Raw genomic sequence first — 15,171 nt, forward strand, 5'->3', positions numbered from 1 at the left:
TGTAGAAGGTCACTGATAAAAATGTATTCCTTTTCTCAGAGGTTTGCAGCAGGGAAGAGATTTCTCATGAGGATTTGATTGTAAATATATGACATCAAATTCCTCTCTTATTATTCATTTTTAATCATAAACAAGTCAAGTATACAACCTGGCACAGGCATCAGGGCTTTTTTAAGAGTTAGGATGACTTTGCAAACTTGAGAACTCTTCAAAGCCTCATCACTATTTCATCTTCACCTTCCAGCGACTCATCATAATTACCTCCACGCCAGAAATGTATCTTTTCACCCGTCACCTGGACACTGGTCGTTTTTCCTCACAGACCCAAATGTCTTTCAACAATGACAAGTGAGTCTGAGCCCGCTGATGACTGCTGAATCATTAATGGCGCTGCTACTGCCCGATCCATCTTCTTGCAGCAGTGGTCTCATTTCTGAAGATTGGGCCAGTTTTTAATAGCTTCATCTGTGGCCATTTTTGGAGGAAAAAAATAGGGGGCACGGGGTTTCAATTAGTAGGAGAAGTGATTGTTTCCATTCTTAACAGCACTGGCTCGCATTTATTTTATGGTTATTTTTGTCACTGACGCTCCCATTTACATAGTTTTATTTCACTTCGTTAAGCCCCAATTACAGAACCATTTTACAAGAAGTAGTGACATCTTGTTTAAGACATGTCAGTGCAGAGACTTTTCCTTTAATGTTAATCAATATGGAGTAAATGCTTAGTTTCTTGCTATAGCCCACATCTCCATCACCTGTAGCTGCAGCTTCACAATCTCCATAAACCTTTAGCCTCCCACATGTGCTGTGCAGAGAGCTAGCGCTGCCCTCGGAGCTATAAAAGATAAGATGGACACACCGCACACAGGCAAATACACAGTCGAGTACTGGTACGATTCTGAACACACGGGTGTCACAAATGCAAACATACAGTGGCAAGATACACAAGTGTTCTTCTGATAATCATTTATAGAGCTCGGTGGCTCGGGGCAAAGTGCTGTTATCGCAGGCTAGCAGCAATGTTCAGCTCTCAAAAACCCCTCAGAGCAAGCTGCAAACACCATTAGCTTGTACATCCAAGAGATACCATGTGCACTTTCTATAGCTGTTCCAAGTACTTCTTGTCTCCTGTCATCCTATAGGGAGATAATGAGTCCTTCTTTTTATGCTGCTATAGTCCAAGGTCCATTATTACATGAGAACAAAAGGACTTAATCCTTTCCATGTTGTTGTGTCCCAGGGGATTTGGGGAGTCCTTCAGAGTTGGATCGAAACGCAGCTGATTTCAAAGCTTTTCCCCTGTTGTTTTTTGCTTGGAAGGTTTGTCCTCAAAGGGAAGATTGTGGTGTTTCAGAGCTAATCTGTTGTGGACCTGATTGTGCTCATGTAAAACTGTTTATACTCACATGTAGGCGAAAAGCAGGCCTGAAATACCAAGGCTATGATCACAAACGCAGAGGGCAGATGCAGCTCTCTCTCTCTGTCCCCGCTGCAGTCCTGTGAGAGATTTATCAACAGAGTCGAGGCAGTAATTCTCCATAGTGGATGTTCAATAATTCATGCCAAGACGCTCTCCCAAGCTTATGGTGAGAGATTGGTAATTGTCTTGCCACACACTGCTCTCTCTTGACTCTCCGCTCTGCATTATGTGTGTTATTAAATCCATATACATCTGGGCATTTTGCTGTAGATTTAGAGGGCGCTTGTATGAATCATGCAGTTAATGCTTTTGCCACGGAGAATGATTACATTTGATTGTAATGGTGGCTGAGTTAATGTGCCGTAGCCCGCTGCACTCTCTCTTTGCGCTCCCTCTCCAAATCATGCTTTAGTTTTGTTGGTGGGACTTTGTGGGATCACTTGAAAGCAACACAGTAATGCAGAATCAAAGGATAAAGGTGTAATTAGCTGAGGATGAATATTATGTGTTAACATAAAAAGATGAAAAGAAGCATAATAATCCCACATCTTTTTTTTTTTTTTACAGGTAAAACACACATTTGAAAGAACAGTGTAGGAATAATGTTTGCCTAATGCAAATACTTTCTGTGTAAGGTAGGGAGAACACACACATACACTTGGCAGATGGGCCTTTTAAAACCATGACTATCAACATGTTGGTTAAATCCCCAGCATTACCACCAACACAATAAAACAATAGACACACAATACAGAAAGTGTGCATAGAAATTAGTCAAAGGATGTGTCAGGAAATTTTCTGTCTTCTTATTGCCAAAAAATCTTGTGAAAAGGCCAAAACAACCAATAAATTAATCCCTCTAACAAGTGTTGCCTGTGCAGCTTATTCCTCCTCAGAGCCTCAGAGCTCCATTGTTGTCTGTCTCTATTAAAAACACACCTTTTCAGTGAGTGATCCATGAACATAGATGCTCTAGTTTATCTTTTGAGTCAGTCGCACATTCACCGTAGATACTCACTGCATCCAATGTGTATTAATCCCTATCTGAAAATAGTCACTGACATAAAACATTGAAAATTATTACAGCCATTTCAAGAGATTAAAGAACATATTTGTAATCTGAGTTGAAGGGCCTACATCCTCTTCTTCTATAGGCTTCGGACTGAGTACTACAGACAGGGTGTGGTACTGTGGTTGTTAGGAAGTTTTTTTTTTTTTTTAAGTATATTTTTTGGCTTTTCATGCCTTTATTTGATAGGACAGTTGAGAGTGTGACAGGAAATGGGAGGCAGAGATGGGGGGAATGACATGCAGGATAGGGCCGTCCGACGCGGGACTCGAACCGGGGCCGCCTGCAGCAAGGACTATAGCCCCAACACATGGGGCGGGTGCTCTACCAACTGAGCTAAACTCCGCCCCTGTTAGGAAGTTTTTATATCAAAGAAATGCTTTTACACATTTGATGAGTACGAAAAAAAAAAGATTTATGTTTTCTGCTGCTGAATGTAAGTTGATGCACATGCTGTCAGATGTCTGTCAGATTAAGATAAATCACACAAAAAAACACAACTCATAAACATTTACAATGTCACAAGCTTACACATGGACACTTAGTGAAGTGTTTTCCAGTCCTGCCAGAGTGGAAGTGAGTTCACTCATATGCCGTGCTAAATGATAAATGAACAGTGGAGGAAAAAGAGGAATGGCACGTAATAGAGCACAGCATGATGCCGTGTGCCTGCGATCGTGACGGGAAGTCAACTGTAAATGTGGTGGGATAAGGAGGCATCATGCTATAGTCAACTTTGGATGAGAGGAAAGAGAGGAGCTTCTTTGAATTCAGAGTGTTGTCAAGCTCATGAGTTGAACCCTCGAAATTCACCTAATCAGCTTTGTCATTACTGTAGCAGGATGTGTCTCCGTGCATGTGCGTGTGTATGTGTGCCAACATCTGAGTGTGCTCACTTACTAGACAGATGCTTAGGCAGCCATAAAGAATTTAATAGCCAGTACAAGGACCTTAGCAGCTACTGTACTGGTTGGCTGCTGATAATACAGCTAGGTTTGCAAAATCGGGATCTTTTTTTTTTTTTTTTGATGCAGATTGATTCCTAGTGAGACTCCACCAGGCAACAGAGCGCCGCCTGTTCACATCAATATTTGACCTGAGCTGAGCTGAGTACGTTTTTATGTTCAAGTGTTTACAAGTCTATATAGCGTACGGTATATGGATTTCTGTATGCGAGTGTTTACATGTGGGTCCATGTCCTTGAGTGACTGGATGTTCACTTGTTTACTGTATGTGTTCTCCCCTGTGTAGTGGCCGAGTGGCGAGCTGTGCCGTGCCTAATTTTAGGTGGTGTGATGTGTGATGTGTTTGGGGCTCTGGCTGCGTCTGAGGTGTGATGTTTATCTCTGCCTCTGGGGAATAGCTGTAACAGCCTTTTACAATTGTCCAAAGCCCCTGAAGCCCCCTTTTTACTGCTATAACACCCCAACTGAGGCTTTGGAACTACAACAATACTGTGAATGGTGTTTCAGTAAACAACTAAAATCTTTTGATGCTTTGAGCCAAGGCCATTGTGTTTTTAAGGTCTGAAATGAGTGAAACATTGAACAGTGTCACTTTAAATCTCTATCACACCCTAAATATGTTCAAATTCAGCTGTCTGGGTTCACCCTTGATCTTGACAAGTGTAGATGTGAATTGGTCTTTCCTTAGGTCACTTCCGCAGCATCACTAATCCTCCGTCCTCTGGCTCTTACATTTATTTCCAAAGCCTTAAAGCTGTCTCATAAAATGCCTGGTGTTGGTGCTCCCTATTGATGTGTCCAAGGAAATGCAGATTAAAAGAAATGAAGTGAATATTTTATTTGGGTTTCACAAATAAATCAAAGTCATAAATGTATGAATGAAAAATGTGGCCTACTCATAACACTTAAAACTTAACTGTGAATTTAAGTTGCATGAATCAATGTTTTTATGGAAGTTACGTTTTTAACCCGACTCTCAGTTCTGTGGTGGAGCATTTAAACTTGTTTTTGTTTAGTGTTTTGTTTACCTTACTAGTGTGGGATTACCAATATTAGCAATGTTATCTTACCAATGTTAGCACTGACAGATGATGGGCTACGTCAGCAACCAGCTGGTGAACATTTAGCTGCTAATTAGCTAAAAGGAGAGTGTTTACTTAACTTGTATTTCCCAGAAGACCACGAATATTAAGCAGAAGTAAGCGATCCGGTCGTTTGGGCTAATGCTGCGTTCCAGGTAGGCTTTTGAAACCGTAAGTTACAGCTTCAAGTCACAACTTACGACTTTGTAGCGTTCCAGGCAACCCGCAACTCGTGTTTCTCCGACCTGTTGCCTGTGAAAGTCACTATAACGGCCACTCGTAACTTCCGACCCGTGAACTCGCACCAGATCGAACTGGTACGACTTCACAGGTCGAAAAATCACGAGTTACGAGTTGCCTTGAACGCACCATAACTTCTTGTCAGCCGACGGAGTTAGCAGCCCCCGCCCTCGTTATGGATCTATTGGTCCTCGTCCCTACGTCGCCACATTCACGCGCATCCCTTGGCTGCACCAGACTGGCTCTGGCTGCACACACAGCCCTGCACGCCGTTCTCTCTCCTCATTGGATAAAACTTGTAGGATACGAGAAAAGTTTTCTCCTCGGTTCAGAGCAGAGCAGAGTGACTGACAGACCCGTGTTTTGGTCCAAACACTCTATGTAAGTGATTGCTGTCGGAAGATATAACTATTTAAGACTTATACTAACACAAAAATATCGCTTACTTCTGCTTTATGATTCAAAATTGAGTTTTGAATTTTAATCTGAATCAGCTGGATAATTCAACTCATACAGTCATCATGACAATAACTTTGCTAAGTTAATCATACATCTACTTTTTAATTACCCCTGTAATAACTGAAAATAAGACAATTACAGAGTATGTTTCCCAATTTCTTGTTATTACAGTAAAGAGAGAGTTGTTGTTTTGTTGGGAAATATGATGACATCTCAGGCCTCCTTCCCCACAGATTGAAGACATCGTAACACGAATACAAGATGAGAAAGCCGGAGGTGTAGCCATCCGCACTGTCAAAAGCTTCCTCTCCAAGATCCCCAGTGTGGTATCAGGTTAGTAGTAAGTGTGTATAGATGTGTGCATGCGTTTGTATATGTGTCTGTATGACAGTTCCCTGTTTTTCTTACTTCCTCTTCTCCTTCTCCTCTTACTTGATCGGCTGATAATTGTGTATACTGTACATGTGTGTGTGTGTGTGTGTGTGTGTGTGTGCGTGTGCTTTGTTGTCTTAACCCAGCAAGTGGGCTTGGTGAGATTGGATGCGTCAGAATCAGTAAAGCAAATATGACCTTTTGGGCTCATTTAAATTGCTGCTACTACAGTTGGAGGCAGATGATGTCTTTGCCGATCAGAGCCCAGCCACTGAGGAAAGTGCCTGTGGTGCAAGGCTGCCCTTGTCCAACCGCAGAAAAGCTACTTTTCTCCTTTTCATTTCTGTCTACAATCTTCTGTGTGTATACACACTGTACTCTTCCGTGTGTGTGTGTGTGTGTGTGTGTGTGTGTGTGTGCTTATGTATGAAATGAGTCACCAGTGTTGGACGAGGGGGTTGCTCCCGCTCCCAGAGGCTCTTTCTGAGTCACTCCTTCACATGGCTCCTCCAGGCCCGGCTGCCTCGCTCTCTCTCTCTCTCTCTCTTCTCTGCCAAGCTCAAAGGCCGAGCCAGATGTTGTGCTGTCCAGGAGCAGAGAAAGAGAGAGAGAGAGGAGAGGGGGGGGGGGGGGGGGGGCTGAAAACCTGTTAACATTATGTTATATTTAGACACCTCCTCAGCTTTGACGGCTGTGACCCACAGCTTTGAAAAGAGACAAATCACAAACACATCCTCAAGGCTCACTTTGTGTTACGGATTGGAACATTTGTCGAATCTATTGCAGATGTGTAACTGTGACACTCCTTCTAACCAATGTCCTTCTCTGACTACCAGGGGCTGACATTGTTCAGTGGCTGATGAAAAACCTCTCCGCTGAGGATCCAGGTATGTCTGCCATTACGTTTAAGCACAATGGAGCTCTATTTCAAAGCCAACTCCTCTTCTTCCTCTGTGTGCTCTTTCTCTTGTTAAAAGCCGAGGCCATCCACCTGGGGAGTCTGGTCGCAGCACACGGCTACATCTTCCCCATCTCTGACCACGTACTGACGCTTAAAGACGATGGAACACTTTATCGCTTTCAGGTACAGAAACCACCAGAGAGTCCTGAGAGCGATATGTGTTAGAAGGCCTTTGAATATATGAGATGATGGTGGTTATCAGAGGGATATGTTTGTTGCGTGGTGCTAATGAGAGCAATCCGTACTAAGCCTATTACTCACCCCACCAAGGTCGATACTTTCTATCCCTGCTGGACGTTGCGTCTGCGGGCTGGAGGTGGGACGCAGCGAGAAGGGCCTATGGACCAGCCGCGCAGCGAGTCGGAGGGGTGTTTTTTTTTTTTTTCTGCATCTGATCTGGCATGAACTTTGACAGGTCCCACTGATGACCACGGGCTCCACAATGACTCATTACTGTGACTTGGCCATTAGAATCCTAATCTGACCAGCCAGATACAGTAGGCAGAGTCTATGGGAAAGCACTGAGCTGGCTGCACGCTGGCTCTGCACTTTCCTCTGTCGCCAGCCACACGCTGCTCCTCCCCCTCAATCTACCTCTGAATGCATTTATCTTCACCTCTATTGCTCGAGATTAAAAGCCATTATTGTGCCTGCGCAGGGAGGGCAGCGTGTGTCACACTTGCTCATTCAGCGGCGGCTAAAAATATTTCCTCTGATGTTGTCGTGATGCAACAGGCCCACGTCATCAGAACCTCTCAAAAGAGTCCGTGATGCATTTCAAATGTATTGGCCAGTCTCCAGAGCCGTGCTGTGAAGAATAGTGACAGGGGGGTATTTTTCCTTACTCGTCCTAAAAATAGATACTATACTGGTAGATGACCCAGATTTAATGAATGTGTCTTCTGTTGTTTGTCACATATTTCCTCTCTGGATGTGTGCGTGCACATGTGAAGTCACATAGATCAATTTGATCCTCTCTGAGCTGACATTACAATTTCAGTCCTGAATGAGGGCACATTAACCTTTCTGTTCATTACACTCAAACAAGCACATTCATCAGCATCAGCCTTTTGCCTTTTCGACTAATTATCATTGTGAATAATAGTGGAAGTGAAATATGTGGTTGAGTACCACCAAGTTCTAATTCGGCCCTGTTATTAAGAATGCATGATAGATGTGAGTGATACATTATTAATGGACTCGGGAATGAACTTTGAATGTGTAATATCAGTTGCAATAGACAATTAAATATGGATGGGGAGAATATAGCTACCATTGCTCCCCAGATTGTTATGTTGAGCACATGGATGTCAAGGATCATTATCAACCAAAGAGTCGTCTTTTGACTTTGTACGGAAGACAAGTGCAGAGGGAGATTGGATGATAGGAGAGGTGAGATTCCAATGTTCATATTGGACAATGTATAGACTCTTATGGAAATTGTAAAGGGTATCATTGATTACATGAATATCTGACCCAAACCGTTTTGTTTATGTCCCCCTTTGCTTTCATCAGTCTCCATACTTCTGGCCTTCTAACTGTTGGGAGCCTGAGAACACAGACTATGGTGAGTCACGTGCTGTCTATCAATTTTCTCCTCTTTCTCCGAACCTGTGAGATCTCGCTAATGCCTTCAGCTCTTGATCTTCCTCTAGAGCGCAAACGCAGCTCACACTGTAGATCTGTTCATGACACTCAATGAGTATCGATCCACAGGGCCATTCCCTGTAATGTATCTGGCCCCCTGAGGGACAGCCATGGAGAGGACCCTACGGGATGAGATTAGTTTAACAAAACAAAGGGACGCTCACTGACATGACCACATCTCGGGCACTCTGCATGGCATTTACTCCAGGCCGGTTATTTCAGAACACAACCGCTCCGGTGTAACATTCATTAGTGATGGTTCACACAGCTGAGACCTCAGTGGAAAAAAAAGAGTACCATCCTTTGGAAAACGACCCAGCGCTCTAACTCTATTGCCCTCTTCATGTCTCTCTCTCTTTCTTTCCCCTCCAGCCATTTACCTGTGCAAGCGCACCATGCAGAATAAAGCCAGGCTTGAGCTCGCTGACTACGAGGCTGTAAGTACACTGTCATTTTGCGCTTGCTTATTGCTAAAAAGCTCTCAGTTCAATTCTATCGTTCTGTGTGGACCATGATATGATGACACCCTGAATTTCCTGTTTTCCTCCACTTTGCCAAAGAACAAAACAGCTGATACGTTCTCCTCTGGGGCCATCTGAGCAAAAAGCCTCTATCATATTACAGACTTTCATACGAAACCTCCAGGAACCGCATTCAACGGAATATGATGCAGTCATTTACTGGCTACAAAATGTAAACAAAAGTATCTATGAGCCTATATCTATAACATTGCATCAGCACATCAATACAGTGTCAGGGGAGGCATTACTGTACTGCTGATTCCTTACCGATATACAATAGCAATCCATTGCACTTTAATTTTTTTAAATTACTCTGCAACTATTGTCCAGTAGACTTCCTTCCTCTTCTATTCAGGTCACTTTATACCTCCAGGCCTCATTGCTCTCACTGTTACATGCCTGCTAGTTGGTATTCTGGCTTTTTTTCTCTCTCTCTTTGTAATGAGGTCATGTACTGTATCTTTGACAGATGCTTGTATATGTTTGTTATTAAGGACATGCAGCTTTGACATGTGTAGAGTGAGGAGGCTTAAAGAGCTTTTTCTACAAAGCGAAATTTAGCATGCAACACTGAATTGCACTCATGAGTTTGTTTTATGAGTTGCAACCTTTGTTGGAGATCATCCCTATGTTGGTCTTAGATCACAGACAAACATGAAGAACACAACCCCTGGAATGAACACAAACTTTTTCTTAAAGTTTACACTTTTCCTTATGACATTATTGACAATGAAACTTAAAGAATTGTTCATGTAAAAAATTATTTTATACCTTTATGAGCCCATTAATCTAACCAACACTTGGTTGGTTAGATTAATGGGCTCATAAAGGTATAAAATATTTTTTTACACCTATTAGCAAACACTGCTTGGTAGGAGAACAGCTTGGATCTTGATTGTTTAATCCATCATGACTCCATGAACTACTACAGTATACCTGGCTAAGAATAGCCAAGTATAGCCCTAATAAAACCATCACATGTACTGTATTTGTATTAGTGTGGATTATAAATAAAGAACATACAACATGTTCATTAATGAGCCTTTTTGCTGGTTTTAGGTGCCTTAGGACAGAGCCAGACCAGCTGTTTCAACCTCTTTCCAGTCCTTGTACTGAGCTAAGCAAACTAGCTGCCAGCTGTAACTTATTTATACTGTATTACATACTCGGTGCATATGTGAGAGTGTTAACAATTTACTCACTTTGCTCTGGATCAGTGTATAATCAAAAATGCAGAACTATTCCCATAAGAATAATTATTAATTACAGCTGTTGCAGTGATGAATTCAATAGTAGTGTGTTCCTGGAAACTGTGTAGTATCAGCAGTTCAGTGATCTGTCCAGGGATGTGTTAGTCAGAGGTCGTCTTATCTCAGCAACAGTAAATCCAAAGTAATGGTGCAGCATCTCAGTAATAATCATCTAAAGGCCTTGGATTCAAATAACCTTCAGCCCTAACGCTGCCACTGATTGGTTCCTCCAGGAGAACCTCGCCCGGCTGCAGAGGGCTTTCGCCAGGAAGTGGGAGTTCATCTTCATGCAAGCCGAGGCTCAAGTCAAGTGAGTCATGTGTGTACATGTGTAACACAAACACGTCACCTTCTGACGTCAGCGTCACACAAACATGACAAACTTACAGTAGGAGGCCGTGTGGACAGACACAGATATGTCGGTGACATTAGGTTTTTATCTTCCTTTGTACAAACACCGACCTTTAATCCAATGTGTGACATATGCTTAAGTGTTATTTCCCCAAGGAAGAGAAAATGTTTCGGTGTGCAATGTGTCAGTTGGGCGTTGAGCCAGTGCTCTTCTCATTAACAATGCTCTGATGTTCTGCTCTGTTTTGACTGGAGGGGTATATGCATTAAATACAGCAAATGCTCCCCTATGGATTTAAACACACACACACACACACACATACACACACACACATTCCGCCTAACTTTTCTCTTGTAACACTCCCATCTGGTGGCTGGTGTGTGCATAACACTAATCCCTCCTGTCATCCAGTGAGGAAAGACCTCTCCTCCCTTGTCTATAGAAAATGTTCACAGAGATGCCACTGACAAATAACGGCTGTTTTATACTAGTGGGGTCATATGGAAAGCAATAGACCTTCGTACATCTGCGGAGTAAACAACGCTAAGCAAGGACCAATCGGTAAATGTCAGAGCAGACAGTGAGCAGACAGGTTAGGACCCATGCTCCTCAGCCTTTTGCTCTCCGGTCTTGCCTGTCAGTGGTTTCAGAGGCTGTTTGTGTGTGTGTCTGTGTGTGTGCGTGTGTGTGGCAGATGCAGAGTGTGTGCTTTAACTCTGAGGCATGACTTATTGAGTTTATGCTGTTTGATCGGATGTTTCAGAGGCCTGGGCTCCGTGTGTGAGTGGGTCTGTTTCCTCTGTTGGCAGGATTGACAGGAAGAAGGACAAGGCAGAGAGGAAGATCCTGGACAGTCAGGAGAGGGCATTCTGGGACGTCCATCGGCCAGTGGTGAGTTAGGATCAAAATCATGAAGAAGGAGACGGAGAAGGAGGTCAAATGCTGCGACTAAAAAAAAGAAGAAGAAAAAAGAAAAAAAAGGAAATGAATAAAACAAGAAGGATATAAAAGAAGGGTTGTTATGTATGTCGGCAATTTTAGCACTTAAAGCCTGAAAACAGCCGATTCAGCTCTACACACTGTTTTGTTGCTGGTAGCAAGATCAGATTTGGTGCCAGTCACTTTGCATACGCCTTTTGTGGAGCATGGCACCACTGAATAGGAAAACTGCATTGTTTTGTGTGAGGAGGACGGGCGCAGACAATACATGCTGGGGGAAAAAAAACTGTTATCTGACCCAGAAACACACTCCTATCTCCTGCTGCCTCCCACAGCCAGGCTGTGTCAACACCACAGAGATGGACATCCGCAAGTGCCGAAGAGAGAGGAATCCACACAGGGTAAAAAAGGTGAGCAGAGGCAGAGTGTGGCGTTTCAAGCTTAATGTTATTACTTCAGCACTGGTGTTTGTCAAACCTAGTGTCCCACACAGGATTTTAGAAACATTGAGGTCATACATCCGAACCACACAGCATTGACCCACCCACCTGAAGAACTGTATTGACTGATCATATTCATTTAACTCAGATTACTGATCATATTAATTTAGCCTACTATATATATTTGTATTAAATATATTTGTCACAAGTTCCAAAACAACAATAAGTAACACTTTACAATAAGGGTCCCTTAATTACCGTTAGTACATTATTAAGCATTAATTAACTGTTTACATATATATTAACAATCATTATTATGTATTATTTAGGATTAGGAAACACATTAATTAATGTAGCCTATTAGTAAGCAGTTAATGAAAGCAGAAGTAAGCGATCCGGTCGTTTTTCTGACTTCTTGTCAGCCGATGGAGTTAGCAGTCCCCGTCCTCGTCCCTACGTCACCACATTCACTCGCATCCCTTGGCTGCACACACAGCCCTTCATGTCGTTCTCTCTCCTCATTGGATAAAATTTGTAGGATACAAGAAAAGTTTTCTCCTCGGCTTACAGCAGAGCAGAGTGACTGACAGACCCGTGTTTCAGACCAAACACTCTATAGAAGTGATTGCTGTCGGAAGATAGAACTATTTAAGACTTATATTAACACAAACATTCCGTTTACTTCTGCTTCAAAGTTAGATAATACATTTATAAGTTGAACAATGTAATTAGTTATCATTATGTATGCATTACTCAGCATTAAAGCAGAAGTAAGTGGTCCGGTCGTTTTCGCTAATGCTGCGTTCCAGGCAGGCTTTTGAAATAGTAAATTACAGCTTCAAGTCACAACTTACGACTTTGTAGCGTTCCAGGCAACCCACTCGTGTTTTTCCGACCTGTTTTACCGGTGAAAGTCACTATAACGGCCACTCGTAACTTCCGACCGGTGAACTCGTACCAGATCGAACTGGTACGACTTTACGGTTGTAAAAATACGAGTTTCCTTGAACGCACCATAACAATCCTCATCCCTACGTCGCCACATTCACGGCGTCCCTTGGCTGCACACACAGCCCTGCATGCCGTTCTCTCTCCTCATTGGATAAAAACTGTAGGATACGATAAATGTTTTCTCCTCGGCTCAGAGCAGAGCAGAGTGACTGACAGACCCGTGTTTCGGTCCAAACACTCTATGTAAGTGATTGCTGTCGGAAGATATAACTATTTAAGACTTATATTAACACAAATATATCACTTACTTCTGCTTTAATTAACACATTAGTTTATCTATTAATGCTTAATAATGTACTGTACTAACTAACGTTAATTAAGGGACCCTTATTAAGTGTTACCCAACAATATACACGTTATAGGTATATTGTTATTGCTGTTACATGAAAATATACATTTTACATAAAAAAAAACATTTCAAAGAAACAAGCTATATAAATACCTACAACTTATGTTTCTCTGTGTGTCACATGAAGAGATACTGAGTCATATATGAGATTGAAGTTCCCCTTCAGGTTGTTAGACCCTCCACCGCCCTGACACACACTGCAGACTTGGCAACTGTCTGTCTGGTCTGGTCCCAGATTGGTCAAAACAGCAACAATATGAAAAGAAAGCATGTCTCTCTCCAGTCAGTGTATGGAGTACCAGATGAGGGTCAGAGCCAGCCCAGTCCGGTCCACATCAGCTCCCAGCCCACCAGGAAGGCCACCAAAGAGGACGTTCAGAAAGAGGTAAGTCACTGTGTGACAGTCCCCTCCGTAGGTCATTACCAGCAGCCCGACACACACATCCATCATGATGGCATTCGGGGGTGCAGACTGATGAGCTGCTGCCTTATTTAGCCTTCTCATTAGTCTCTCTCTTTCACTCTCTCTCTCTCCATCAGATTACATTCTTGAACATCCAGCTGGACAGACACTGCATGAAGGTTTCCAAAGTGGCCGACAGTCTGATGAGCTACACAGAGCAGTTCATGGAATACGACCCCTTTGTGTCAGCCACAGAGCCCTCCAACCCCTGGATCAGTGACGACACATCCTTCTGGGACTTGGAGGCCAGGTGAGGACATGTTGGGATGGACAGAGGGTTCACTGGGGGCTGGTAACGCCTCAAACCAACGCTGAGGTCAGGTGGAGCGGTGCAGCGGTCTCGGTGCTGATGAACTTGTTGTCCTGAATTAGGAGGGATCTGTCTGTTTGTGTTTCGTCTCAAATGAGATTAAAGGCTGATTGTGCTCTGACTTTTGAGCCTCTGCTCTCCGTAGATCAGGAGGGAAAATGACTTCTTATCTAATCTGTTGCATGGTGAACAGTCGTGACCCCAGCCAGCAGCGGGTGAAGAAATGGGGCTTTTCTCTGGAGGAGGCTCTGAAGGACCCGGCAGGACGAGACCAGTTCCTTAAGTTCCTGGAGTCAGAGTTCAGCTCAGAGAACCTACGGTTAGACGTCCAGTTCTCCATTGATCATTTAATTTCACACACATTTTAAGGACTGTTTTCCCCTCTAAATGCAATGGTGGAGTGAACTATTTGGGACATTTTATCATGAAGGAAACTCCCCAGTTGCACACATCAAAAGTGGCTATAACAAGTTGCTTTAGTGATGGAGCACTCGACTCAGTAATGGATAGAAATTACAAATAGAAGCAAAAACAAAAACAAACTTTTACTACAATTCCATAATACAACACTTAACACTAATACAAGCACCCTGGTGGAAACAAGCTATACAGGTACCATTTTTGAAGAACTTGTACTTGCAGTAACTCACATATAATCATTTTCTGGTTTCTTTCCACATTCTTGATACATTTCACAGGGATATAATCTATTTTTTCCTCCACTGGTAATTGACACCCAGAGGTACTATTTTAAGATTTTATTGCAAAACATATGAATTGAAAGCACACAGGTTATCATCTAAATGAACATAGTTGTCCATTACCACAAACCTAGCTCAGCTTTAACCCTCTACAAGGTGAAAATGCTACATACATGTTTGCACTAGCAATAACAGTCAAGTAATATATACAATTGATTACAATTAATTACTTTAATACATATTTGCATGTATAGGCATGTTTGTAGATAATTGCTATATATAATTGCATCATAATTTCATGCAATGTAATGTAATAATAAAACAAAAAAGGCAGCTTCTATATATTTTTTACTGTATATATTTGGGAGGTTGTTACTGACTAGATGTGACACTGTTGTAGGTTCTGGTTAGCAGTGCAGGATCTGAAGCGACGGCCGCTCCAGGACGTGTCCTCCCGGGCGCAGGAGATCTGGCAGGAGTTTCTGGCTGAGGGAGCGCCGAGCTCCATCAACCTGGACTCTCACAGCTACGAGCGCACCAGCCAGAACCTCAAAGACCCCGGACGCTACAGCTATGAGGACGCTCAGGTGGACTGTGTTGTTTCTCCCTCACGGATGG

General features: G+C 42.9%; 1 protein-coding gene across 3 annotated transcripts in view; it reads left to right on the plus strand.

The window, feature by feature from the left end:
* Positions 1-15,171, plus strand: part of LOC146963914 (regulator of G protein signaling 6-like) — a 42,415-nt gene that overhangs the window by 22,403 nt on the left and 4,841 nt on the right. For all 3 annotated transcript variants that reach the window (XM_085766668.1, XM_085766669.1, XM_085766670.1), the window contains exons 3-14: positions 5,471-5,570; positions 6,446-6,496; positions 6,587-6,693; positions 8,086-8,137; positions 8,590-8,654; positions 10,222-10,298; positions 11,150-11,231; positions 11,615-11,689; positions 13,363-13,464; positions 13,620-13,792; positions 14,046-14,171; positions 14,954-15,140. In XM_085766668.1, coding sequence (XP_085622794.1) covers positions 5,471-5,570; positions 6,446-6,496; positions 6,587-6,693; positions 8,086-8,137; positions 8,590-8,654; positions 10,222-10,298; positions 11,150-11,231; positions 11,615-11,689; positions 13,363-13,464; positions 13,620-13,792; positions 14,046-14,171; positions 14,954-15,140 — 1,197 coding nt within the window. The remainder of the gene's footprint in view (positions 1-5,470; positions 5,571-6,445; positions 6,497-6,586; positions 6,694-8,085; positions 8,138-8,589; positions 8,655-10,221; positions 10,299-11,149; positions 11,232-11,614; positions 11,690-13,362; positions 13,465-13,619; positions 13,793-14,045; positions 14,172-14,953; positions 15,141-15,171) is intronic.

This window comes from Trachurus japonicus, chromosome 22 (assembly GCF_045865225.1).
Source record: "Trachurus japonicus isolate A0001 chromosome 22, Traja_1.0".
Lineage (NCBI taxonomy): Eukaryota > Metazoa > Chordata > Actinopteri > Carangiformes > Carangidae > Trachurus > Trachurus japonicus.